The sequence below is a fragment of the Emydura macquarii genome, unplaced genomic scaffold (assembly GCF_026122565.2).
Source record: "Emydura macquarii macquarii isolate MOO-44397 ecotype Brisbane River unplaced genomic scaffold, CSIRO-AGI_Emac_v2 contig_1230, whole genome shotgun sequence".
Taxonomy (NCBI): Eukaryota; Metazoa; Chordata; order Testudines; family Chelidae; genus Emydura; species Emydura macquarii.
In genome coordinates, this window is record NW_027131367.1 from 12,718,897 (window position 1) to 12,746,019 (window position 27,123).

Below are 27,123 nucleotides of genomic sequence, written 5' to 3' on the forward strand. Positions count from 1 at the left end.
AGGGCAGATGGAGCCAGCCGGGGAAGGTGATGCAAGAGCAGAGAGCGCGCTTGGAGCCTGGTACCGGCCGTAGCAGCACAGTCCACAGGACAGCTGCATTGTCCCAGCCCAGCTCTGCATCAGCGGGCAATACTGGCCAATCTCAGCCCGGCAGCCTGGCCCCCGGCCCTGCCCGCCTCTGAAAGCAGAGCTTTGATCCACTCCGCTGGCGTGTATCCCCCCCGCCCCCCGTTAGTCCATACCCACCCCTGTTCTCGCTGCAGCAGTAGCCCCTCCGTGATCCGAGCCTCTCGTGGGGTTTTTTTTTGTTTGTTTGTTTTGTTTTGGTGGGTTGGTTTTTGATGCTGCGTGTCCTTCTGGGCTGCCGGTGCTAAATGCTGAGTGCTGACAGGATGGAGGAGTTTCGAAGTGAGGAAGAGGAGCCCTGGTACGGTCAACAGGACCTGGAGCAGGGTAAGGAAAGTCTGAACCCACACCCGGCCAGGGGGAGCCTTTGTAAAGTGCAGAGTGCAGCTAATGCTGAAGAGAAGATAAAGAGGGGGAGGCGCATCCTCTTTTTGTGGGAAAAATACTCTCTTTCCACCACACACAAATCCTCCTTGGTTTGAAATTTCATCAACTCTGGGGCCCATAAGATACCAACATCGGGCTGGAAATCGAAATTCAACCACAGGTATTTAATAGTTCATGGGAGTGGCCAATTTAAAGTTCAAAATGTGGATAGACATTGTTAGAGGGTCAAATCCTGCTCTGGTACACGGATGTAAATCTCGTGGAACTCCATGCACTTCAGTGGAGTTATACTGGTGTCAAATTGGTAAGGGCAGAGTCCAGGCCAGAAAGTTATAAATGGCTAGATAGACTGTTTAAACTTTAGGTAGATTAGATTAAGTTAGAGAGAGTCAGGAGGAGGCAGTTCAAACAAAAATCAGAAATGATTTGTACTAAATAGAGGACGTGTGGTAAATTTTCCAAAAGCGCCTCCAAGATTTAGGAGCGTGCATGCAATGGGACTTAGGCTCGTTAGCCATGTAGGCATTTTTGAAGATTTTACGCATCAGCCTCAAAGAGGGCAGAGAATTGGGGAGAGAGGGAAATAACAGCAGCTTTTTTTAAAAAAAAGAGAAAGCTGACTCTTCACTTCTGCAGTTTTGTTTTAAGGCAACAGTCTGTGTTCATAACTCTGTCTGGACATTTGCATGTATTACACGCAGTGTTCATCCTAAAGAATGGGGGGGGTGTGGTTAGTAACATTGTGTGTTTGGGAGGGAGGGGGGTGCTTATCTTCATATTTTGGGTCAAATGTCAGTAAATAAATGACTGGAAAAACTGCTCTCCCATTTCACATCAGAGACTCATGAATGAATTTAAGTGGCAGCCTATGCTCAGTGAAAATCAATTACACTAAAATAAAGTCAGCCGTGTAATTTTTTGTATTATCTGCATAGATTTGGGGTTTTACAGTCAACTGGAAATAAAGCGGTTATTAGGGAGTCCAGCTGCATCTGCTTCAGTCAGCCATAACTCCAGTAGATTGTGTTGTGATCTAAAGTTTTCACAACTTCAGCTGTAGGGCAGGCGCTGAGGAATTAATATGGAAGATATAGAGACTTCCCAGTCAGTTTCCAACTCTGCTTTCTCAGCTGATGGAAAAGAAATATTGCTGCATAGCAAAACCAGTTTCACAAAATATGATACCTGAACTAAACTGGGACAGAGGTGGCCCAGACTAATCAACTGAATAAACACTATGGGTTCTTGAATATCCAGGATTCACTTAGTTAGGGGTGTCTTCCCATAGCTTCTAAGGGACCTAACCTCTGCTATAGAACAGAGTTGCAAACCAAAGAGCACAAGAACAAGAATTAATGTAGGATGCCTAGAACAAAGTGGGTCTTGTTTATTTTAGCCTTGTAACTGGCCTCAGTTTCATGAGTCAGCATTTCTAATTTAAATAATTTACAACACTAAAAGTACCTTAAGACTGGGGCCAGATTCACATCTCCATCGGACTAGTGTAAACCCAGAGTAACTCCACTGACTCCAGATGCCAGATTTACACCCACGTAACTAAGATCAGAATCGAGCTCTCATTTGTTTTGGGAGGGAAGAAAATTATGTTCATTTAAAGGGTTCACAGCCTCCTATGAAAGTGGGGACTATATACAAATATTTAGATTTAAGATAACTCTGAAGGGGAGTCAGAGAAGCCTTTAATTGAAATCAGTGAAATGGTACTGCAGGGTAATTACAACTGTAATTAATTTGCATGATGCACAAAGTTCTTCAGTAAGGACACTGATATTACAGCCTTTTAGATACAGCCTAATAATGTATGGTCAAATCTTCAGTTGCAATGTGATGATCATGGTGCTGTTAGTTCTTAGTCTGAAAAGGAGGTGGCGGGGTGAATAACTCAAGACATAGAGTGAGATTATTAGGTGTTATGCATTACTAAGAGGATCAAAGTGCCAACTGTCCCAGGGTCATAGAGAAAAGGCAGTGCTTGGCAGAGAGATAGATGACAAAAGGATGTTCTAAAAGACTATTTATTTGGGCAAGGGATGGGAGGGCTAATGGCAAACTAATGCCAGGAGAGTGGAGGAGGTTTGGATGAACCCATTGGTTGCTAAGACTTTATCATGATTTAGCAGTGTCATCAAATATTTAGTACATTTATGCCCAAAACTGTTTGCTAAGCAACGGGCAGCTTAACTGGGAGCTCTGTGATGCTTATGTTTATTAACTACTTGGGTACCAGTAAGTATGTAGCGTAAATCACAATTGCAGCACTGCTCCAAGCACCTGCTTCTTTCCCCTTATGCCCTATGGAGCCCCCAGTACTTTAAAAATGGTGCTGAAATAATCTATTTAAGAGAAACTAAAACCCCAATCATTTGCTTTCTGAAGCACCACAGGAATTGATTATTATCCACCAGGTGCCAGGGGGGTGCTAATGTATATAAGAAGATTCAGTCTTTACCCCCAAGGAGTTTGTAGTATATGTGTTGTTCATACACAGACAAAACAGTTCTGATGCATTTAGCTGATTTCATTGCAGAATAGTCTAAGGTGCTGTATTAAGGTCACCATCTCCCCTAGAGGTGTAGATTCAAATTCCAGCCATGAAACCTGACAGCTTGTTACATCCTGCACCAGCAGGGAGATGGACCAGGTGATCTAATTGGACTATTTCACCCCTATGATTTTGTCTCTGGAGATGCCTTTGTGGTTTAAAAAAAAAAAAAAAAAAAAAAAGGCTATTCTGACACAATTAAAATGATGCTACTGATTTCTGGGTGATGCCTCTCCAATTCCAGCAATGTTTCCTTCCAAGTTCTCTTAACACAAACAACATTCCGTGGGAGGATACATGCAGCATGAGCTCAATTTAGCTACAGCATCATTTTCCAGGGGCTGGGGAAAGGCATATCAGGGCAGGTGTCTTGTGACTTTAAGAAAGTAATAAAACAGGAGTGTATTGACAGTAAAGTCAGGGAGAGAGAGGACAATGAGCCTTTCCCCAGCAGCTGGAAAATGATGCTGTGGTTAAAGTGACCTCATCCTTCATGGAATGTCCGTGCTAGGAGCACTCAGGAAAGTGATGAGGCGCTGGAATTAGAAAACCCGACCTGCAGAGAAGCAGGGACACCTTTTCTGTTCATTACAACAGCATTGGCATTAAAAACAAACAAACAAATGCATTCAACGTAACTTGCACTTGGACTCAAACTAAATGGACACTGGATCCAACAGCTCTTTCTGCTCCTCTCCCAGGGTTCCTTCATCTTCTTTCTACAGACCTCCCAAACAAGTCCTTCTCTCCCTGTTCCTCAGAGTCCTGCATCTCCCCCTGTGGACTCTTTGGCCATTCTCTCCCGGCTCCCCTGGGCCCAGAGAGATGCCAGAGTTCAGATCTACAGCCAAAAAGGACACAGTGCAACTCAGGAGGAAGGCTTGCAAAGGTGACATTTGCACTCCTCTGATCCTGGACCAGTATATGTTAAGAAGATCCCCCTACTATAAATCAGAACAGCCTGGAAGCTGCACTAAGTTGTACCAGCTGTTAATAGTTTCAAGGGGCCAATACAGCAACAGAGGTTGAGAGAGGTAGAAGGAGGCCCTGGTCATAATCCCTTTCCCTCAGACACATCCTCATGCTGGCAACAGGGACGGGGGCAACATAGCAGGCACTAAGCAAGCTCTCTGTCACACTATGATTCGCCTACATTGGCGTGATTCTCCCATGGCCGGTTTTGCTAACTGTTGCATTCTGCACCAGTAGTGTGGTGCAAAGCAGCCTCCCCGCAGTGCAGAATCTGGGCCCTGTAGCTTCAACTTCCCTGAGATATCCAGGCCTAAGTATCCTGCCTTATTCCTCTGCTGGGCATTTGTATTGCTTATTACATGCTCAGAATGAAAATGACACAAGATGCTGAGCGCTCACAGCTCCCATTGACTTATATGGTTTTGAAGGTGCAGAGTCCCAAGTGTGCAGCACCTCTAAAAATCAGGCCCTATATCTTGCCATGAAGCACAGGGGATATGTACTGGGATTAGAGAGTCTACATTAACTAACAGCCACAGTCTCTGGTGTGCCTAGGAGACTCAACCCCCAGTTTTCTGTCATAGTCGACATTAAAACTTGATGATCCATAAAGCTGCAACTAGCAATCCGTTCATCCAGGAATGAACTAATCACTGCACTGTGGTGCACGGGACAGCCCAAGTTCCATCCCTTCTGCTGCAACAACTGCACAGCTTTGGAGAGAAGTCACGATGATCACCTGACATCCTGGATTGCAGTGATTAACTTGCTGTTGTTTTCCCCAAAGCTGCACAGTCAAAAGGACCCAGGATCTCTCTGCAGTAGCTGAGGCCCTGACTTATTTATGAGTGTGACACTGAAGGTGTCTCCTGGTAATGGAAAGTTTTCAGTGACTAATTGCTGAGCCACTTGGAAATTGAATACTTAAAACAACACGCACAGCACAGCAGACCCGATGACCAGATAAGATGTGGAAAGGGGAGTACACTTAGCTCTGCATCTCAGCTTGGGAAGAATGGAGATTCTCCAAATCTGAAAAGTTCCCTGAATAAATATTCCCAATTCCAACAGTGGGGAGTAGGAGGATCCCATGTGGAATCTGTTAGGAATCTCCTTTCATAATCCCACACAGAAGCTCCTTTCAACAATATCTGCTAAAATTCAGGCACATATTTCCAGATGTGGGAGGGAGTGGGATTAGAAGAGAGGAAAGGAGAACCAGATGGATTCTCTGCATCTCCAGCCCAGCTGACCAAAGGTATTTCTCCTTGGCTAGGCTGTGCGTGGAGAATTTGCGGTATGAATCCTAAAGGACATTCCAGCCGTGGCAGGCCACATTACTGCTGGGTCTAGAAAAGTCAGAGTCTAAGAGCAACTGACCATTTAGAAATAGCTCAGTCAGTCTGATGCCTCATTCTCCCATGGACATGACTTTGATCCTTCAGACTTTTCCTCTGTACAAGACTGTGTTGGCTGGTGACAGGGAGACATATTTTATCCAGTGTGACAGGCTGAAGGGGGAACCACTGAGAGCAGAAGGCAAAAAAAAAAAAAAAAAAAAAAAAAAAAAAAGAGCCTAATCCTGCTCTCACTAAGGCCAGGGGAGTTTCCAGGTTGACTTTCCACAGGAGGTGGTGGGGGATCAGGCCCTGAGCTAGAAACAAGACAACAAAGCCTAGAAAATCTAGTTCTAATTACAGTATTTAATAAACGTTAGTGTTAATATGGGGGCTCAATCCTGCTAAGTGCCCATCAGTGATCAGACCCTATGCATATAATGGGACGGTTATGTTTAACCAGTTCTGCTGGGCACACCTCGCTTGCTCACTTTCAGATGCCATCAGCCTCCATTGCTAATGGAGTTTGAAATGAGGAAGGGCAGAAGGGAGTGGAAAGCAAGCTCCCCCATCTCCATTTGGAAGCCCCTAAGCACACATTTCTTTCTGGACTAGCGGGACTTAATGCTGCTTTGTGACTGCAAGGAATGTTTCTTTCTGCAAGAGCTTTGCTGCCATTTAGACACACAGAGAAAAATCTATGCAGCCCAGGGCTTTAAGAAGACGTGCATTAGCAACACGCAGTCTCTTCTCAAACCCAAGCAACCTGCCGGGCTTAACTGCAGAATCTGGTGCTATATTTGGTCTTTCATCCGTGTACCCCATTGCCTGGAAAACATTCTGGAGGAGCAAGAGTTCAGGGCCTCTTAAATTTCTGATCCTTGCACCTACTGCCGTTTTTTAAGTGAATTTAGTTTTTGTAAAAGGTGCTGGACGATAGCCCTAGAGACTGAATTCCTCTGTGTATGTACACAATAGGTCAGATCCTCTAACGGTATAAATCAACATATCTCTATTGACTTCAGTGAAGCTCTATCGATTTGCATCAGTCGGGGATCTGACCTGAAGGGGACAGGATGGCCAGTAACAGTGCAAGCTTCCCCTGTGCAGTTTGGATAACGTGCCTCATCCTAGCAGTGAAAGGTTTCAGTCTACGGGCCCATTCAGTCATCTGTGACCTCTCTGCCAATTACGGCAATCTTGTTGTGACAGGTGTCAGCATGTATTGCTGTTACACACAGAAAAAGAATTTGGAAGACTAAGTATACAAGCAAACGTTCAGCCTTGGGAAGACATGCTGGGTGGTTGTTAGCTTGAAGTTATGCAAGGGTCTATGTGGAGACAGTGGTCTCTGGAGGTAGAGCTATGCAAGCAGCAGATGAATTTGCTGTCTGCCTTGGACTCTGATTAGAGTCCGTTCTTGAGGCAGAGCTGCTCCCTGGACATTACTGTTAGGCTGAGACTCCTGAAACTGCCCTGCATGTTGTTTGTGTCCACCTCTGTTCCATGACTAATGTATGTGTGAAAACAAAACAAATTACACTTAGAATGTGCCCAGGCTCTGCATCACTGATTTCTCCTCCCCCAGGAAGCCAAACTGTGAGGCCCAGACATCTGCCACCACAAGGGACAGTAGTATTGGAAGAAGGGGCAACAATACTTTTTCCTTTTCTTATATGGATGCTTGTCCCACGGTTGCCGGGCTAGCTGCACTTCAGACCCCCTCTCTGGTCTCAGTGCACCCCCTCAGGTCTCTGGCCTTGTGTTTTCACCTTTATCAGGGTGGAATCCAATGATCCTCCTGCTCGTAGATTGGATGTTTAACTACAGTAACATGTACCAACCATGCTTACTCAGCAGGTCTGATTGGACTTAGGCACCTCTGGTTCTTCCCTTTGGGAGCTGTGACCAGCATTGAATACAGTCATCCAAAACAGCATTCTCAAACCAAAGTATTGTTTAATCCTAACTGTAGAAACACAGCACAAAATAAGGGAAAGGGATTTTTAAAGCAACCGAAGATGTACACACAGCTGTCTTCGCTGGAGTCTTAGGCAGGCTTAACTTATCCCAGGTTTCTGTTTGAGAACCCACTCATCAGCAGCTATCGCCTTCCTGACAGAGAGCTTTTTACCCCCAAACAGTCCTTTGTCCCAATTTTCTGGGGTTTGGATCCTCCCTGTGGTTACAAGCTGGGACCCCCTACCCACACCTTTGATGAACTGGTCCAGTGAGCTCAGCAGGGGGTCAGAGGTGGCACTTCAAAGCGATTGGTTCTAGCATTGTCCCTCAGGGGTGGGTAAATGAGTGGCTATCTGAAGCCAGTGTCCTCTTTCCTGCATACATGCAGCCAATCTCTTCTTGAATTAGCCCCTTGTATTCATACAGTAACCCCATTTTACAACAGTCAGACCTGACCTGAGGAAGAGCTCTGTGTAGCTCAAAAGCTTGTCTGTCTCACCAACAGAAGCTGGTCCAGTAAAAGATATTACCTCACCCACCTTGTCTCCCAATATTCTGGGGCCGACATGGCTACAGCACTGCATACAACATCCGAACAAACATATAGAATTAATACATTATCACAGGCAGCTGTAAATCCATCAGAGCTTGTCCACCAGGAACTGGACTGAGATCACGAATTCATTTCATGTAGATCACTCAATAGCCTCCAGCTGATAATGACTTTCTGATACTAATTGCTAGGCTGTATTTAAAACTATATCTAGAGCAGTGGTTTTCAACCTGTGGTCCGCGGAACCCTGGGAGTCTGCAGACTACGTCTAAAGGGTCCGCGAAAGGTTGTTGTTCCACAGAACAGTGATTTTCAATCTATGGTCGGCAGACCCCTCAGGGTCCGAACCTCCATTTGAAATTTTTTAGGGGTCCACAAATGAAAAAAGATTGAAAACCACTGCTCTACAGGCAAATGGCTTTATAACCTGTTCCCTACCCTGAGAAAACTTATGCTAGAAGGATTGTGTATGGTCTCAGTTGGGAAGCACAGGGTAAGGGACCTTCAAGCCCAGCCAAAAGAGGGAGAGATTGTGGCCAGATACAGGGTGTATCATCTCTCCTCCTCTACTGGCCACTCACTGTATCTTTGGACTAACGGGGCTTCTAGACACTGAATATGTGGCTGTGAAAAGATAGGGAACAAAGGAAATAAATGATAGGCAATATTGTTAGGATGTGCGTACTGTTTCTTTAAAATTGAAGCAAGAAGCCAGGCAGGAGGGGTACTGGGGGAAATTCTAGACAGACGCTCTCTGGTGTAGCAGAGAGATAGAGATAAAGCAACAAACGGATAAATCTGTTTTCCTTACTCTTCTATTAAAGTTCTTTGTTCAGGGTTAAAAAGAAAGCAACTCTTTCTGTACACCATTGTCATATGACAGATCGTACACAGATGCAATCTAAGGCAGAAGTGTTGGTAGGTGGTTTCCAGCGTTGCACGTCTGAAGGGCTGCTGCTGGAATAACACGGGTACCGGTGTGGTCACTCATCAAGAGGCCAGCCCCTCACTGCTCTGCATCCATTGCCCCCTCCCGCAAGGATGCTGCTCAGAGGCAGAGAGCCAGCTCTTGGTGATTAAATGAAAGGCAAAGACAACAGAGATGGTGGTGATGGCCCGGGAGAGTCGGAAACACCAAAAGACATCAAATGTAATGAGAAGTAGAAGGGAAGGAAGAACGTGCAAGATGCTGGCATAGATAGCAAGAGATACGAGTGCATTGCGGCACGAATCTCCTTTAAAACCAGTGTAATTCCATTGGCTTCCTGACTTACACCAGTGTAAGGGAGAGGAGAATCAGACTGTCATAGGGCAGTTACAAAAAGAACTAGATAAGTTCATGGAGGATAGGTCCATCGGTGGCTATCAGCCAGGATGGGCAGGGATGCAAAATCATGCTCTGAAGTGTCCCTAGCCTCTGTTTATCAGAAGCTGGGAATGGGTGACAGGATGGATCACTCCATGATGACCTGTTCTGTTCATTCCCTCTGAAGCACCTGGCACAGGCCACTGTTGGAAGACAGGATGCTGGGTTAGATGGACCATTGGTCTGACCCAGTATGGCCGTTCTTATGTTCAGCCCCAGTAGATGAAGGTGGTCCAGTTCCCCTGTACCAGAGCAGGTGGTTCCATTTGGCCAGGTAAGAGGGTGGGGCAACCCCTGGGAGCTACAGACAGTGGTGCTGGAACAATTTGTATATTGGGGGTGCTGAAAGCCATTGAACAAAACTGTAAACACGGTATATGATGGAAACAACTTTGAGACGGGGTGCTGCTGCAGCCCCACCACCCCTCATTTCTGAACCCCTGGCTACAGAAGGTCAGGGAATCCAAGGGAGTCAGAGCAGTCAGGAAGGGCAGGGGAAAGGTGCCAGAGAGCAGGAGACTGTAGGAGTCCCAGATGGAAGCATGAAGTGGTTCTTGGGAGCAGGTTGGAGGCAGGAGAGCGGCAAGAGGCATTGATGGCTGGTGTCAGGGGGAGTGAGGGACACTTCCCTGGAATGGATACTTCAGGCAGAGCAGTTGTGGGGGTTCCCACTAGAAAGAGCAGGGTTGCACTCCAGTTTGAAGGGCTGGGGTGGCTGTGCTGGTCCAGGAACAGAACAAGACTGACAGAGAGAGTCTAACACTGCTCTGGGGAGTTGGGGTGGTGAGAGCTGCCAAGGCCGTGCTGGAAAGCAGCAGCAGCAGCAGCATGGTGAGGGACATTTGATGCTGGGGAATACTGGACTGTGGTTTGAGGACATTTGTTATGATTTACATGCAGTAGGGCCATTTGCACTAAGAAAGACTGTTTGGACAATTTCTGGGGACAATTTGCCACCGGAGGATCCTCCAGACTGGGCCACCTTCTTACACAGACCCTTAGTAGTTTACACTGGGGTGCTTCTCCCTGAAGAATTTCTCATTGGGCAGGAAATCATAGCAGCTGATCAGGCTAGAGAAGCTTCTTCCCCTTTCACTGCTGAGCTGCCTGGAGGAGGGCACTGCACAGGGAAGCTTCAGCATCCTTTTTTCTTATCTCATGGGCAGCTGAGGCTTTTATTTCTTTATGGTAGGTGCACGATAACAGAGAGTCAAAGCGACCAATCGCTGAGCCTCTCTGAAGCCATTGTGCCTAAAAGACAAACACAGCCGAGAGGCAGTGACAAAGCAACTGTTTAGATAAGAGGTGGAGAATGGCAAGGAAACACACTGGGTCCAGTCACGCTCCCAGTGGCAAAATATGGATTAGGCCCACTAGGTTTATATGCCTGTGTACACAGAGGCACTTACAAGGAAAAAGAGAAAAGATCCCTGTGATAGGTTAATGTTCCAAAGTGACCCCAGCCAGGAAAGTCTACAGTTGAGAGGGGAATTTCTCCATGGGGTAGAGAGTGGATGGAGGGAATAGGTAAAGAGACGCTAATGGAGGGGGGGGAAGAAGCTATTTCTCTTACCCATCAGCACAAGGAGAGAGAAGGGGAAGGAAAATAAAGAAGGCTTAATTGAGGAGAAGGAAGGTTGGAGGGAAAGGGAGTGAGCAACAGATGCTGGAACAGTTGGAGGGGGCAGATTTCCTCAAGCTGCCCCGGCGAAGTGTAAATTATACTTCCCTGAGCCAGCCTGGCCCCTGTGCCCTGGGAGGTAGTTTGGGGTTTTCCACTGGGTGGAGGACAACAGCTTAGGGTCTGCTTGCACTATAGCAGCACAGCTGTAACTACGCCCTCCTAGCATAGACTCAGCAACAGAAGAGCATTTCCCGTCCCTGTAGTAAATGCATGGGGCATAGGTCAGCTTAACTACGTCTCCCAGCATCGTGAATTGTTCACAGCCCTGAGGGACGGAGCTAGGTCAACCCGAGTTTTAGGTGGAGACCAGGCCTCAGCCTGTGCTGGGGCTCCAGAGTAGCCTGACACACCCGGGCCCCTGATCCAGCACATCCCCCAGATGTCCAAGCTATGCTCCAACCCCAGCCAGCTGCTCACTTTTGGGGCTGCACTAGCTCCCTCCCACTCCTGGCAAAGCAGAGGTTGCAGGAGGCATGCACCACTGCAATCTCCCTCTCAGTGGATTTTCCACTGCCAGCAGTCTCTGCTTTGGAGGCTGGGGGATAGCTGAATCCAACCCAGAGGCTACACAACAGGGTATGAGAGAGAGGGGAAAGGAAGGAAGGACAAAGGGAAAGAAAAGGAATGACAAAAGCAAGGAAAAGTCCCAGCAAATGTTATTAGATCAGCAATAACATCTATATGTATCATGCTTGTTCACGATAATTATAGCCCATTTAAAATGATGGAAGAAATTAGGGGGAGCTGGCTCTGCCTATGGTGGATTTCATCACTAGAGCTGGTCAGAACACTTCCATTTTGCAGAGCTGTATCAATTCCTATGAGGTTTTTGTTGGCAGGGGGAAGAGAAAGACTGTGCGCACATGTGCGTGCATACAGCCTGGTGGTTACAGGGATCTGGGATGAAAAGCTCTGCTCTGAATCAGACAGAGCAAGGACTTGATCCTGGATCTCATACATCCCAGGCCAGTGCCCTAACCACTAGGCGACGTACACAGCTTCCAAATCAAAAAGCGGTTTTGATCCCAAAACAGACATTTCATTTTTGCAAAGGCATTTGAAAGGTTTCGGTGTCATTCCAATGTGGAACTAAACCAAACTGCAAAACCTCAAAAGTTGCCATGGAACAGAACTGTCGTCCTCAAGTCAGTTCTATACATGCCCCTCTCTGACCACTGCTCCACCTGTCCCTGCCAGAGGTGACTTTTATCCCCGCCTCATAGAGATATTTCTGCAGGGCAGTTAAATGTCTTTGCAATGTGCCAGATTGTACCAAACATTACTATTTAAGAAGCAATTCCCCAGGGAGAGCACACCTGAGCCTCCTACCGCTGCAAGAGTTTCATCCACCCCAACACACATGCTGCAGATTATTCAGCAACTTGCAGGTTGCTGTCAGCTGGAGCTTGTTCTCGCTGTATATTGGCAAGTTCCACTGTGAAGGTTTCTTGAGAGCTATAAGCGCTTAACGTACAGACTCACTGCATCACCTGCGGTGAATCAGCGACCACGATAATACAATATGCAAAGCTCAGTAGAGCTGATCCTCATTGCAATGGGCCCAGAATATACAAAGCCCCCACTAAAATCATTGGGGCAGATCCCCAGTTGCTGTAGATCAGAGTAGTTCTTATTTAGATTTAAAATGATAAAGACACTTATCCAAGGCTCTTGGCACCCTAGCATCATTAAGGATACAGTACGTACAATTCAATTAAATCACTGCAGCATTCACATCATCAGTTCCACAGGAACTCGGCCAAGCAGCCACCTACCACCTTCATCAACTAGGATGCAGCCCTCACCTCCTCCAGAGACATTCTCAAGCAGTGTCTTTTGCAGTGTGCGTGGGGAAAAACATCACCAAATCTGGCCTATTTTAGACCAAGGTGGGGAGCAAAGTCCAGAGTCCCCGAGCCCTCCCTGCCAGGGTGTTGCCTCTTTCTTATAACAAGGGGAATCCAGTCCAAGTGCCCCAGCTGACCGTAGCTGTGGCTGTATGGCACAGGCGCTAGCCAATACCAAGCCATTTAGGGCCTTATACTCCACCTGGAGACCAATGAGTGCACTTATATCAGTGGAGCTACACCAGTTTTCATCAGCCAAGGGTCCAGCCCTTTGATCCCTGTTTGAAATTGCTAGACTTCAGCATCATGACACGGTGGGTGAATCTGGCTCATTACAACAAGCAGTTGAGAATCTGGGATTTTTTTTTTAAAGGTATCAAGCCCCTGCACTTCCCTTTGGCTTCAATTAGACCAGCCCCTCTGAAAATCAGGCACTTATTAAGCAGCGGCTGCTTTCTGAAGCTTAAATAGCTTAATTATCTAACTGTAAAGAGAAAAAAAAACCAAAAACCGAAACTACCTGCTCCGTATGACAGGACCATGTATCCTCCTGTGTCCTGCCATGTTTATAAGGAACCCTGCACAAGTAAAGGATCACAAGTCTAGCACCAGGCAGCCGGCAAAACATCTCTCCTCTACACAACGTCAGACCCAAAATCCCCCAGACAAACCAGTGTCTGTCAGATGTTGAAGGAAAATAACTCTCAGGGGCTGGCCTCTGCCCTGGAGTCTGGTTGCACAAACAGACTCAGCCAGAGGGTGGGGGGCAACCGTGACTGTAAAGCCGCCTTTGTGCCCCCCATAGCTGGGGCTGTCCTGGGCTGCTGCAATCACCTTGGGACAGGCTGGAATGTTCCCCAGCTGCCTCCTGAATCCAAGGGGATGCAGGCTAAAAAGGCAGCAGTGAGCCAGTTCTCTCTTCTGTGCTGAGTTTAGCTTAGCTGCCACTCCAAATCAGAGCCCGTCTCCACTGCCCAACCCCTCCATTCATCTAGCCCTGGCCTCCTCTCTGCTGCTTCACACACCCTTATCATTGTTAATGCAAGAGCCTTCCCCTCTGCAACAACCTTCCTGCATCTCAGAGCAAAACCCCAGAGCAAAGCATACCTTCCCTCCCGGGGCTCTTATCTCTGTATATCAGCCTTAGCTGTTAATGTCTATTTAACTCTGTAGCTGCATCACCTAGCTCTCCCATAGGGGCCAAAGGAGGCCCTGCAGAATGAAGCCGCGCTGCATGAACTGCAATGGCTGTGTCAGAGCCAATTATCCAGGGCAAGAGGTGAGAGCGCCTTGGTTTGCATCTGGATTGTTGCAAGCTAATGTCACACTTGCTGAAGGGGTGAGTTATCTCACACTCTGGCTGGGGGGGGAGGGGAGGGATGGCAGGTTTCATGTAACAGCTAAATCAAGGAGAGGTACACAACTGTACTTGTATAGCTCTTAAACCACCCCCTGAATGACCTGTGGGCACAAATACAACAGGCAGCAAGTTTCCAAGGTCTCTGCAGCTAAGAAAAAAAGGAATGGGGCATCGGAGTCCCACTGAACAGGAGTCAAGCTTGATCGTAGATCCTGCTGGCACCTATGTGAAGTAAGATATTAGGGCTCTGCCTCCAGCTCCCTGCCTGTCCACCCACCCACCTTCATGTGCCCACAATAGCTCTTAGTGGGAGGGAAAAGCCAAACAAGAGACCCCCTAAAGTGGATGAGAGGAGACCCGGATGTGAGAATAACTAGAAACAATGCAGTACGGTCAGTGGCACTGCGGCTGATGGGTTGCATGTGTGCAGGGTCCCTGGCTGAGTGGAGAACTATAGGGTTGAGTCAGGCTACAAGTACCAGAGCAGATGATCCTCCTCTTTCTTGTTTTGCCTGGTATCACTTGGCCCCTCATCCATGCTCTTTCAAAGAGGGGGAAAAAAGAACCAGTTTTCTGCCTCTGAGCTGTAGAATCTCTTTACACCTCTCCCCAGACGCTGCTTGTTTTCTAGTTCAATTATTGCTGACAGGGTTCTTTAAATTATGATGCAGGATCCTGTGTTTCCTAATCCACTTAACTCAACCCCAGCTGATTAAATTGGATGCCATATGGTGGGACAGCACTGATGTAATCCGCACAGAAGGGGAGTCTCTTGCCTTGTTACTTGGAGCACAGTGTGCATTCCTCTCTCTAGGTTCCTCTGTGCTGGAGGTGCCTTCCTTGCCAACCAGATCGGGCTGGACGGGATGAGATTTACAACATGTCTATCATTGGCAAAAATGCATGATCTGGGGAGGGCTGGGGGATTGCCCATGAAAACTACAGTTAACCACAACCCAAGCAGCTGAGGGAGAAGAAATTCTCTCCATCCCGGCTGGAGTCTAACATACCACTCCCCCATCTCTATCAGGCATTGGGTCCCCTGAGGGCACTTTGGAAATTGGAGGCTGTTTTGTGGCTAAGGGAAGGTGAAGAAGGTCTATGTAGCAGTAGTTGTGCCTGTATCTTGATTACTCTCATTCCAGTGATTGCAGCCCTCAGACCCAGTCACTCTATACCATTCCGATGATCATAATTAAAAGGTCAGATCTCAGATTTACCCCCACAAGACAGCCCACAGCTGGAGAGCAGGTTCTCAGGGAAAAGGGAGAAAACTCAAGGATGTGACTGCCAGCTAACCAGTACAGGACGAGATCCAGAGAGCTAGTCCTATCTATAATTTGAGGTCTCCCAGCACAAGCAGCCAAGGTGCATCGCCATTCACCACATATACACAAACACTCCTCCCAAACAGGCTCCATTATGTCTACAGGTAGAATCAGAAAGTGTTAGAACTAATTAGTAATCATATAATAATACCTTGCACCATCAGTGGAGCATCATTCCTCTGAAGATGTCCTAACACACAGTAGATATTATCCCCATTTTGCAGCTGGGGAATCTGAAGCACTGAGAGGCTAAATCATATGGCAAGACAGTGGCAGAACTGGGATTACAACCCAGGAGTCCTGACTTTTAGGCCACAGCTACACTACAAAATCACGTCAACCTAACTGATGTCAACACACAGCCACCGCAGTCATTAAACCGCTTGTGTGCGCACAAACTTGGCTCCTTATGTCAGCAGTGCGTGTCCCCAGCAGAAGCACGTATATCAATTGTATTGTTGGCGTGGGGCATTGTGGGACAGCTCCTGAAAGCCAACAACAGTCAATGTAAGCAACGCAGTGTCTACATTGACACTGCATGAGCCTAATTACGTTGACCGTGACTCTACGCCACTCAGGAAGGGGGAGTTACTAAATTGGCGTAGAGTGGCACTTTTGTCGGCGGGAGCCAAATTTAAGTGAAGACACTTCCACAGCTAGGTCGACACAAGGCAGCTTATGTTGACCTAACCGTATAGTGTAGACCAGGCCTCAGTGCTCTGCTCTAACAATTAAATATCACTGTCTCCTACTCGACTGCCAAATCAAATTAACTTCTGGAAAAAGCTGCAGATGCTTTAGGCCACAGCATAGCTATCCTGATATTCATCATATGTTTGCTTATTTAGGGGCCAGAATGGGATTAGGGAAATATTAGTGTATCAGGCCCAGTTTCCCGTATTCACTGGCAGTATTACCAGTCAAACATTCTAAAATCACGAGCCTTTAAAAATCATGAGATTTTAAAAATAATAAACTTTGAGGTTCTTATTTACTTTCTGGTGCTGGAGCCTGCAGGGTCCACATTTTCAAGATTTTCTGTTCAACCATGAAGATTAGCCATTCTTTTTTTTTTTTTTTTTCTTTTAAATGAAAGCTGAGAGTCTCACATAATCACCTGACTCCAGGAGCTAGGGCTTTAAGAAAAACACCAGTTATTGTGAGACTCTCAGTAATATTGTGAGAGTTGGTAACACTGAGTTACCAGGCTGAAAGGCAAAGGCGCTGTTTTTTTTTCCCCAAGGAGTATGGAGGCTGGGGGGAGAATAGTGAGCATGTGGGTGACCTGGAGACACTGCAGAGTTACTTAGCCCTATTTGGGGAATTCAGCAAAAGGCTGCGAGGAAACTCACTGCCCTGATCATACCGTATTAGAGACAGCCCCTCCAGCACAAGATCTAAATCCCAAGGAAGCTGGCTGCAGTTCCATAAGAGCTAATCATAAGGAAGGCATTTGGAACAGGAATTCGCTAATTCCATTGTGAAGGCTGAGGCCTAGGGAGGGGGGAGGAAGCTAGAGGAGCTCTGGTCCTCTCCCTTCTGCCATGGTAACAGACTCCAAGCGGTGATTACCCAGGGGGACTGCTCATTAAAGCGGCAGTGACAGCAAGCAGAGAGGAGGGGATTCAAGTAGCACCTCAGTGCCAGCACTGCCCCCTCTGCATCCGGCCAGGGAGGGATCACTGGGACAGCTACCCCTGCCTCTCTCCTGGTGACTTGAAGAGAGAGGCTCGCCTGCAAAGACAGGCAGATTCAGGAGCTAGTCAAGTGTCTGAATCGCAGGCCCAGAGGATGAAGAACTTGGGAACCAGTGAAGCAGCCACAAGCCAATCTGCCTTCCAGGTGGCCACACCCCACTGCTGCCACTACCACTGGCTCCTCACATGCTCATGGACAGACATCAAGGTGCCATGAGAGCCAGCAACAGAGCCAGCCGGGAGGAGGCTGATGGGAAGAGACCGCTCCGTCTCCCCCAGGCTGCGTGCAACTTTCATGACTCATGTCAAGACTATTCGGGGGCAGTGGGTGCTGGGGGAGGGTTAGCCACTCCCTTGAATTGGAGAAAATAATATTTACTGAGTATTCCCAAGAACGCCCAGGAGCTTTACACACTATGGGTCCAACCCTAAGAGGTGCTGAGCACCCTCAAGTCTCACTGACCTGAACAGTGGGAGCTGAAGGCACTCAGCATCTTGGGGGATCAACTCTCATGGGCTCTGGCCTCCATCCCGAGTCCTGCTACAGCCCCATTATGACACAGAGGCCATAGAGCTGACTTAAATAGCCAACTGGGGAGTCCTTTGATGTCTGGGGACTCCAGGAGTGGCATAAAGCCTGCACAGCAGGCAGGATGCAACCCCCTTGCATCAGGATGAGGAGACATGGCCAGAGTCCCCTATGCTCCAGCTCTCCCCAGCTGGCAGAGAGGCCCTTTAGGGGCCACTGCAGCTAGGGTGTAGTTTAGAATAGCCTGAAGGTTGCTCTAAATTACATCAGGGGCTAAGCTGGCCCCTTTGCAACTGGGTGCAGCAGAAGATGGAGCCCTAAGTGAGGACTCTACGCCAGGCCCCTCTATACATATAGCCCCCCGAAATGCAGCCAACATTTGGAAAATGGAAAGCAGGAGACAACCAACCAACAGCCCCGGGCACCCGGGCGGTGGGAGCAAAAACGTGGTCTCAGGAGGGACCCAGGCAAACCACAACTATTACAAAAAGTGCCGTAGTGTCCGGGCAGAGAAGAGAGGAACTTGGCTTTCCAGGTCTTATCTGCGTGGAGCTCAGCTGCTCTACCTCAGACCCTGTTGGCCTTCAGACCTATGGCTCCAGGGAGTCTCGGTAATTTGTCCCTTTTACTTTTCAGACCTGCACTTGGCAGCCGAACTGGGGAAGACGTTGCTGGAGCGCAATAAAGAGCTGGAGGACTCGCTGCAACAGATGTACGCAACCAATGAGGAGCAAGTGCAGGAGATAGAGGTACAGAGGCTGCCGATGGAGCCCAAAATAACCCCCTGCAGCTGCTGCCACCTGAGGGGCTTAGCTGTGAGAAAGCAGGGGACAATTTACCCGCCTCACTGCAGGCGATGGAAGCAGCTAGGCTGTTAAGAGAGTGGAGAGATGTGCTGTGGGGGCAGGGAAGTTAAAGTCACATATGGAAGGCAGGGAACCAGTGATGGATTAAATCCTAACTGAGCAGATCAGCTAGTCTGGGCTCCATGCTCTGATAGTTCCTCTGCTCCCCAATTGTTATTTTTTTTTCATCACGTGCCCCAGGCCCAGCAGCTTTGGGAGCCTCTGTTTTTGGTCAGCTCTAGGTCACATTCAGCCTTATTCTGTCCCTAATCCAGACCCCAACCCGCCTTCTGTTCAGAACTTGGTAGGAAGGGTGTGATCGTTCTGGCACCTCCCTGCCTGATTCGAGTTATTTGTAACCAGTGTTTAGTAGCCAGCGGAGAACAGAACCCATCGTGCTATGCACTGCACAAACAACAGTCCCTGCCCCAAAGGGCTACAGTCTAAATAGACAAGACAGACGCAGGGCGGGGGAAGGGGAGAGGACACACAAGAGCGAACAATGCGATGGCTGCAAACGTCACATTAACTGAGTATGTGGGAAAAGAAATGAATAGATTTCAGTCCGTCACCCCAGCCCACCGTTGGGGTCTATCACAGGCTGAGAGGGAGCATTTGAGTAGGAGCCCCTTTTTCAACACAGCACATCACTGGCACATCACTGTTCTTTGGCCAGCAAGGGTCATCACGGACACGCACAGAATAGCATTTGGGAAGCTGAGAAAGAGTGTGGGCAACGTGGTTCCTTTAAGCAGAGGAACCCAACCACCGGAGGTGGTCCTGATTGCCTCCTCAGAGGTGCTGAACACCCTGCACTTCCCTGGAAGTCAGTGGATCTCCGTACCTTGCAGGATCAGGTCCACTTATGACAAAGCGAAAAGGGAGGTGGTTCAGGGATGGGCTTTGTACACAAGCACAGCTCTTGGATCTCCTCACATTTCACGGACTCCTGAATTTTTTGCAGTACCTGACAAAGCAGCTGGAGATGTTGCGCCAGATGAATGAGCAGCACGCTAAGGTCTATGAGCAGCTGGACCTCACGGCACGGGACCTGGAGCTGGCTAATCAGAAGCTGGTGCTGGAGAGCAAGACATCCCAGCAGAAGATACAATGGTAATGCTGCTAGTGCTGGATTCCTTAGGTCAGCAATCTGATCGATAGCCATGGGACCAGGGTGTGGTAAGGTGCTTTGCCTTGTAGGCCAGATGACTGGCAGTACTGAACAAAAACAGATGAGTCTGTTTGGAAAACACATCTAGTCCCCCATTCCTTGAACTACAGGAGCAGAGGCATTTCAAGAATCTTTAGAGGAGAACAAGGCCCACTAGTCAATACTAGGATACTGTTCCATCTCTAGAGCAGCACAGACGAGGATATTTCCTGCCAGCTAACACCAGCTTATCAGTAGTATTTTCCCTTTTAAAAGGAGAGGCTGATCCAGGTCGGTCTTTGTGATTGTTACGCTGTGTCTTGTACAACACAACATCTTTTAAAAATGGCTGTACGAGCAGAAAACTTTAGTGTCACGGCTCTAAACACTGTTTTACAAATTGCACTCATAGCCGGAGTAGAAACAATCCCTGGCCAGTCTCTGCATTTTATTTCCATGGGAGAAAGAGAAGAAGGAATCAACCAGCCCCATCATCCTATCTCCATCTTTTAAATGCTGAGATATTCTAGGATTGAGCATATTCCCAGGAGGCTGTTGTTCTAGCCAACTGATTCAAGAATAGAATCCCAAATTATTCCACTCATCTGCCACCTCCTCATCCACCCACATCCACCACACACACACACCCCATGCAGGCAGAATTCATCACAGTTAGACGTGCATTCCCAGTGCACCCAGAATTCCCCCGGTCAAGGACTTTGGACGGTCTATGCAAGGAATGCAGGATCTGCCCTCAAATGAGTGCACTCTTCCTCAGCCTTCCTGGACAGTGGGAGGGGATTTTTAAACAAGACCTTTGGCAGATGAGGACCTAAACTTCCTTGTTGCCTCCTCTCTCTTTCTCTCTGATCCTGGCCTTGGCCTGCAGCCTGACGGAGACCATCGAGGGGCTGCAGAACCAGGTGGAGGAGCTGCAGAACCAGGTGGAGGAGTTGCGGAGCTTAGAGCAGCTGCGCATACGGCGGGAGAAAAGGGAGCGACGCAGAACCATCCATACCTTCCCCTGCCTCAAGGAGCTGTGCTCGAGCCCAAGGTACCACCATGGAGTGAGGAGAGGGAAAGGCGGGTGCAGAGACTACGGGAATATCAGCGAGGTCCTGGGAATCAGCAAATACTCCTTAGCCTTAACATTGTATTTGGAAAGAGTTTCCCATTAAAACTGGCATTTCTGCTGAAAGGGGAAGGAGGAAACCAGCAGAAAAAGGGGGGCAAATTTTATTCCTACCTACTCTAGCCCATTAGAGTAGCACAAGCCAGGGAACATTGTAGTTGAGCAATATTAACACAGGATTTGCCATTTATCCTCAGTTTAGCGTCTCACCTCTGCAGCAGAGGCTGGGGGGGAAGGTGAGCCCCACCCAGAGGTGATGCACACAGTTGTACAATTCTGCAGTTGGTAGGACTCCTTCCTGGTCACTATCTCAGCTGATGCCTTGAATCATAAGATTTGATTACCCCTTTGGGGGGGCTCAGATAGCCTCTTATGAAGTGGAGTTGCACTGGGACAAGGAAAGCAGGTGCCAAGCGGCACTGTCTGGAGTGGTTATACTTTTCTCACGCATGGTGCTTCCCAAGTGCTGTATGGAAACACATGTTAGGCAGCAGGACTTGATCTACATCTAAAGAGCCATAGCCAGTATTCTCCCAGTAAAATTCTCCCATCACTGTCTAGTGCATGGGGGGGCAAGGCTGTAACCCTGACAGGCTCCCTGGTGGGGCAGCTAGCACAACCATCACTTCCCTACCAGCTGCACCCAGATAGAGGATGTAGAAGAGTGTGAAATCCTGCATCCTCTCCTGGTGCAGCTACAATAAAGCAGCCATATCTTTCACATGTCTATTACTGCTATTTATTTATTTACTTGTATTGTAGGAGCACCTAGGAGCCCGTCATGAACCAGTACCCTATTGTGTTAGGTGCTGTACAAACACATATGTTGTTATTGTTCATCCCGCCCTGTCTAAAACCCATCCACAGCATTCGTTCATTGACCTCATGAAGACATTTCTTGCTCAGCTTCATGCGTGATGGAATCTTCTCTAAATAGACAGAGAATCAATAAACCTGCTATCCTATAGGAAAGAATTCCACTGCCAGGGGATACAAACGCACAGCATGCTACTGGAGCAATGAAGGGGGTGTTACAAGGGCACAATCTACCCCCAGGCAAAGTCTACTCAATGTCTCTGTGATTGTTTTCCCACCATGCCCCTGTAGTACTTTACCCACATTGCCTTGCTGCACAGATGGGCTTTTAAATTTGCATTTGGGGTTTGAAGGTCACTCTGACCTACAGTAATTAGGAAATCTGTTCGATACTCCCTACTGCTTTTCAAGCCCTAGAGGGGAAGGGGTGGCATTTTATCCTTTCCAATCTGTTCTAACTAGAGTGGCTACTGGGGTGGAGAAAGAAAACAGATCTCCTGACAGAGATGGAGGAGAATATGTCACGTGGTTTCCATGTTACAGAAGCACTGAAGGAGGAATTACTCCAGCAAGAGTCTCTTTCCATCCACTCTCATTTTATAACTTTCTCCTACTCTTTCTGGAGCACTTCCTGCACAGAGAACAGCACAAGTCACGTTTTTTGTTTGTTGTTCGTTTTTCAGGGAGGGTGAAGCTCAAAGGCTGCAACATAGACTCCACAATTTTTACTACTTTGTTGTTTTAGGCAAGACAGTTTTTCAGAGGGAATTCCTCCCACTTTTGTCCTCCCTTGCGGGCAAAGCCAAATGCCTGAAGAGCAGAGACTCCCACAGCAGCCGCTCACAATGTCAGTCTTCGGCACGGGGGAAGGGGAGATGGTTAGCAAGTTTCTAATGCACTACATTTGTGTATACTTTACTCCCATTATTGCCAGTTCCTCCTCCTCTCTGAAATCCTAGATGCCACCAGTGCTTTGCCTTCCTTTCAACCAGAAGGGGTGGGAATGGACTAAGATCAATGGACTAAGATCCAATCACTATTGGAGAGTGGGAGGTGGGCAAATACTCCAGCAACAAAGTGACTAGCATTTGGCTCACGTCCCCTTCCTCTCCACGACAGAAAGTTGATTAAATGAATCCCTACCAGCCCAGGGAGGAAAAATCTCAAGCGCTGTATTTTCAGCCCAGGTTGGTAGTGTCCTGAAGGTATTACTATTAAATTGCTCTGAAGGGGCTTGTAGAAAATGAATTTGTTGGCTGTCATTCATGTTGCCAAAAGCTAAGGCCTTATCTGCACAAGAAAGTTGCACTGGTTTAACTAAAGGAGTGATTTAGTTTAACCGGTGCAGGGGTCAGAATCAGTCTCAAAACCAGTTAAAGTCAAAACTGGTGTGACTCTCATGTAGACACAGCCCAAGTCACAAAAAGAGCAGCCCCAACTGGCAATCCTGATCTCAGCAAAGGGACCAGTGACTGAATATGGCCATGGAGGTTGCACAATCCTCTCCCCTCTACCAATGGTTCTTCAGGACAAAGTGGAGGCACATTGGCAGGGGCAGAATGGAGGAAGCTAACATAGACTTCGTATCGCTCAGGCAGTGGCTATGTATACAGAGAAAAGTTCCATATCCAGGGCTATGGATCAGATAGCGTTTTGACAGACCTGTATAAAACCTAGATCCTTTGCAAAGTATCACTGTGATAAGGGAGAAGCTGCCAGCTGGCTGAATCCATGATACAGGTTTCCATAGGTAGAGAAAGAACAACACAGCATGGGTAGGACACTGGAGTGGAAGGCAGAAGTCCTGGGTTCTGTTCCTAACTCTACTACTGACCTGTATGTGACCTTGCACAAGTCACTTCCTTTGTGTGTGTCTCATTTCGTCTCCCACTCTTTTGTCTCTTGTATAATTGTAAGCTCTCTGGGGCAGGGACTGTCTTTCATGTGTATGTACAGTACCTGGCACAATGGAGCCCCAATCTTGGTTGTGGCCTCTAGGCACAATAGTAATACAAAATAATAACAAAGCACTCACAAGCCAAATCTTGCTCTGTTACACCAGTGTGTATCCAGGGGTAGCTCCTCCATGGACTTGGAGGAATTACTCCATGGACTTCAAGGAATTACTGGTGTACCTGACAGCAGAATCTGGCCCCAATATCCTTAAAAGGACCATTATTTTGTCAATAACTCACTACAATCTCCCTCTGCCACAGGTATGAGGATGCATTCCAGGTCCACAGCTCTTCAATGGAGCTCAACCAAAAACCCCTGGAGCGGGAGAATGAGCGTCTCCAGGCCATGGTGAATTCCCTTAGGTCCCAGGTCACCCAGGAGAAGCAGCGGAAGGAGAGGGTGGAGCGCGAATACACTGTCGTCATCCAGGAGTACTCAGACCTCGAGCAGAGAGTATGTGAGATGGAGAGTTGCAAACTACGCATCAAGGAGCTGGAGGCCGAGCTCCTGGAGCTACAGCAGATGAAACAAGTGAAGAAGTATCTTCTTAGCAGAGAGGACAACCTGTCTGAAGCACTTCTGGAGCCATTAAACAATGCCCCTGAAGCAGACTACATTGACCTCTCAGAGGAAGATGGGGGTAAAACTCACGGGTCATCCCTGACAGTTTCCCCAAATCACCCCGTCCGGAAAAGCTGCAGCGACACAGCCCTCAATGCCATCGTGGCCCGGGATGCTGTGAGCCGGCACGAAGGCAACTACACACTGCACGCCAACAACGTGCGCAAGCGGGGCATGTCAATCCTGAGGGAGGTGGACGAGCAGTACCATGCCTTGCTGGAGAAGTACGAAGAGCTCCTCGGCAAGTGCCGGCAGCACAAGGACAGCGTGCGCCACACCGGAGTCCAGACCTCCCGCCCCATCTCTCGCGACAGCTCTTTCAGGGACTTCCGGGGAGAGGGTCACGAACTAGAAGAGCGGAAGACAATGGAGAAAAGCCTTAGCAAACACGTGGAGGCTGTGGACAAGCGGCTGGAGCAGAGTCAGCCAGAGTACAAGGCCCTTTTCAAGGAGATCTTCTCACGCATCCAGAAGACGAAAGCAGACATCAATGCCACCAAGGTGAAAAACAAGTCTAGCAAATGAATCTCGCTGCTGCTGTGTTTCTTTTGCTCCCACATGCAACCTCAACAGCCAGCTCTTCTCTTTTGCACCAGGAAACGTGCTGCCCCCCTGCCTTGAGGCCTCTCACTTTGTTTTCTTGTATGGGAAGAGGGCTTACATGGCTCAAGGGCAAGAAAGTGCCATAGAGACTCACGTCACTTTTTTAAGTTAGTGCTCCAAGCGAACCCAGCTGCTAGGGTTTCAGAACCTGCTGGAAAAGCTGTATATTGTAGTTATAGATTGTTTCAGAAACTTTACAATGAATTCCTTTCCTGCATGTGTTGCTTCAACAGCCAGAAATCACAAACACAGGAAACCAACCAACTACCCACCTTTTCACTTCTCCTCCAGCTACTATGTTTGATTGTCTTCAGGCAAAATCTTGGATCTCCTGCAGTGTCCTGGAATGGCCTGGCTGCAGTGTTACAAAAAAGCCATTAGAACTTCCAGAGACTGCTTCAGAACACCCAAACCTTCTCTTTCGCTTTGGTTTATTACAAAGGACCCACAAGTGTACCTGAGATACTTTAGTCTGACCTTTCTGTTCCCCAAAGGGCCGTATGTTCTTCCTATTTAAGCCATTCTCTTATCAATCAGGTTTTTCAGATATTTACAATGCAAACCCATTGCAACTGGAAAAACTTGAAGAGAAATGTAGAACTGGTTACTGTAATGTCTTCATCAGCCTCCCCCAATGATTCAGTCCATATTCTTAGGACTCAATAAGCATATAGGATATCCTTCTTTTACACTCCAGGTGAATCACAGTTTGATTGAATTCTGATGACCAGGGCTTTCCCAGAAGCCAGACAAGAAGTGCTGTTACTGGTTCAGAGAGATACCTATATCTTCTCTAGGTTTGGGTATTGGTCCTCTGTGCTTTGCTATTTAAAAGGTCATTATTACCTCTCCTAGCAAACTCTTAAGATATGACTTGTATAGGCTTGTAAAGACTGATTAGCAGTGACTCACATGCAGAGAGAGAACATGCAGAGAGAGAACAACAGTATTTAGCACCACACCTTCTTAAAGTGTTAGACATAGTTTTCTGCTGACAATAATCCAACTTGGCAGCCTTCTAGGTTTCACCTGCCATGGAGTTTTAAATATTCCAATGAACTTTCCAGCATCAGAAGAATCTCTCTGTTCTATTCACATGCCCGCCAAGAGATACAGACACACACAAAAGGCCTCCCCAATCTCAGGAATCACCAGTATCCATTTTTCATAAACCAAGAGTGGGCCTTGTTTAGTCAGACGTTCATACATGGCATCTTTCAGGGCTCATGAATATATGCAGATAAACAACATTTCACTAAAGCTTTGCATACAGACCCAGAGCGCACTGCTGCAAGGGGTTTATCCCAGCAATGGTTATAAGTTACTGAAGTTATAAGTTACTGAACAGTATTCAACATGCACTTAAAGAAACTTTGGGCTGGATTCTGATTTCCTTTACACCAGCTTAAATTCCAACGTCTGTTTTTCTGGAGTTACATTGGCCTAAATGAGATCAGAATCTGGCGTTTGGTTATTTTTTAGCATAATTTACCTAATTGTATTTTTTTCCCCTCCCATGTCTTATTCTCCAAATTCAGAGCCTGTCCCCATGAGAAGCCAACTGCCCTCCGATCCCATTGAAATCAGTGAGGATTGAGGGTGCTCAGCGCTGTGCAGGATCAGTCCCTCTGTCCTTCCTTTTCAAAAGGCTGCCAGCATGGCAGTTTGCAAAGGTGCGACCTCCAAACCATCACCACTGCCGCCTCTTAGATTGGCCTGCCAGAGGTGCCCAGATCCGGAAATACCCTCCCCCACCTCACCCCACCCAATGCCGAAAGCTTCTCTCTTCCACCCTTGACATATTCAGCTGGCCATTGGCCCCAAACTCAGAAGCATTAGGAGCCATACACATGATTATGGCTACCAATCTGGTAACCGTATGGAGAACCTTCATGCCTTATTTATTTATAATGGAAAGCAGTTGTCAAAAAAAAAGAAAAAAAAAAGTAAGCATCACGTAGATTTTCTCAGAGAATTCATTCACCATGCTCTTTGTTGCCACTGTCATGATACTTGGTGTGCTGATTATTAATGTTCCTTTACTTAAATCTTTATAATAGGGGACTTTTGAGCCTATGCCTGTTCTAAAGTCAACTGTTTGTTTCATCAGTGTGAAGGGATCAATATTGCTTTCAGTTTCAAACACTGTAAAGTATGAACCAGCATCTCAGTTTAAGTGTACATCAGATAAATATATTTAAAAATGCTTTAGTCTCTTCCTAAATAAAAGGAAACACCAGTATTCTGAAAGCTGAAACTTTCTTTGTGGCTGTTTTTGATCCCAAGAAT

At 47.5% G+C, this 27,123-nt stretch overlaps 1 protein-coding gene across 1 annotated transcript; it reads left to right on the forward strand.

Moving 5' to 3' along the window:
- The first annotated feature begins 30 nt into the window (after positions 1-30).
- Positions 31-25,756, forward strand: CDR2L (cerebellar degeneration related protein 2 like). The gene is made up of 5 exons (XM_067547837.1): positions 31-453; positions 18,348-18,460; positions 19,521-19,669; positions 20,596-20,760; positions 23,871-25,756. Exons 1-5 carry the CDS (start codon positions 375-377, stop codon positions 24,754-24,756), a joined length of 1,392 nt encoding a protein of 463 aa, XP_067403938.1. The 5' UTR covers positions 31-374; the 3' UTR covers positions 24,757-25,756.
- Positions 25,757-27,123: the final 1,367 nt, after the last annotated feature.

Excerpts from the sequence above, each read along its gene's own strand:
- CDR2L (XM_067547837.1), top strand. The coding sequence starts at position 375 with ATGCTGAGTGCTGACAGGATGGAGGAGTTTCGAAGTGAGGAAGAGGAG. Across the intron at positions 18,461-19,520 it reads AGCAAGTGCAGGAGATAGAG|TACCTGACAAAGCAGCTGGA; the intron begins GTACAGAGGCTG and ends AATTTTTTGCAG. Across the intron at positions 19,670-20,595 it reads TCCCAGCAGAAGATACAATG|CCTGACGGAGACCATCGAGG; the intron begins GTAATGCTGCTA and ends CTTGGCCTGCAG.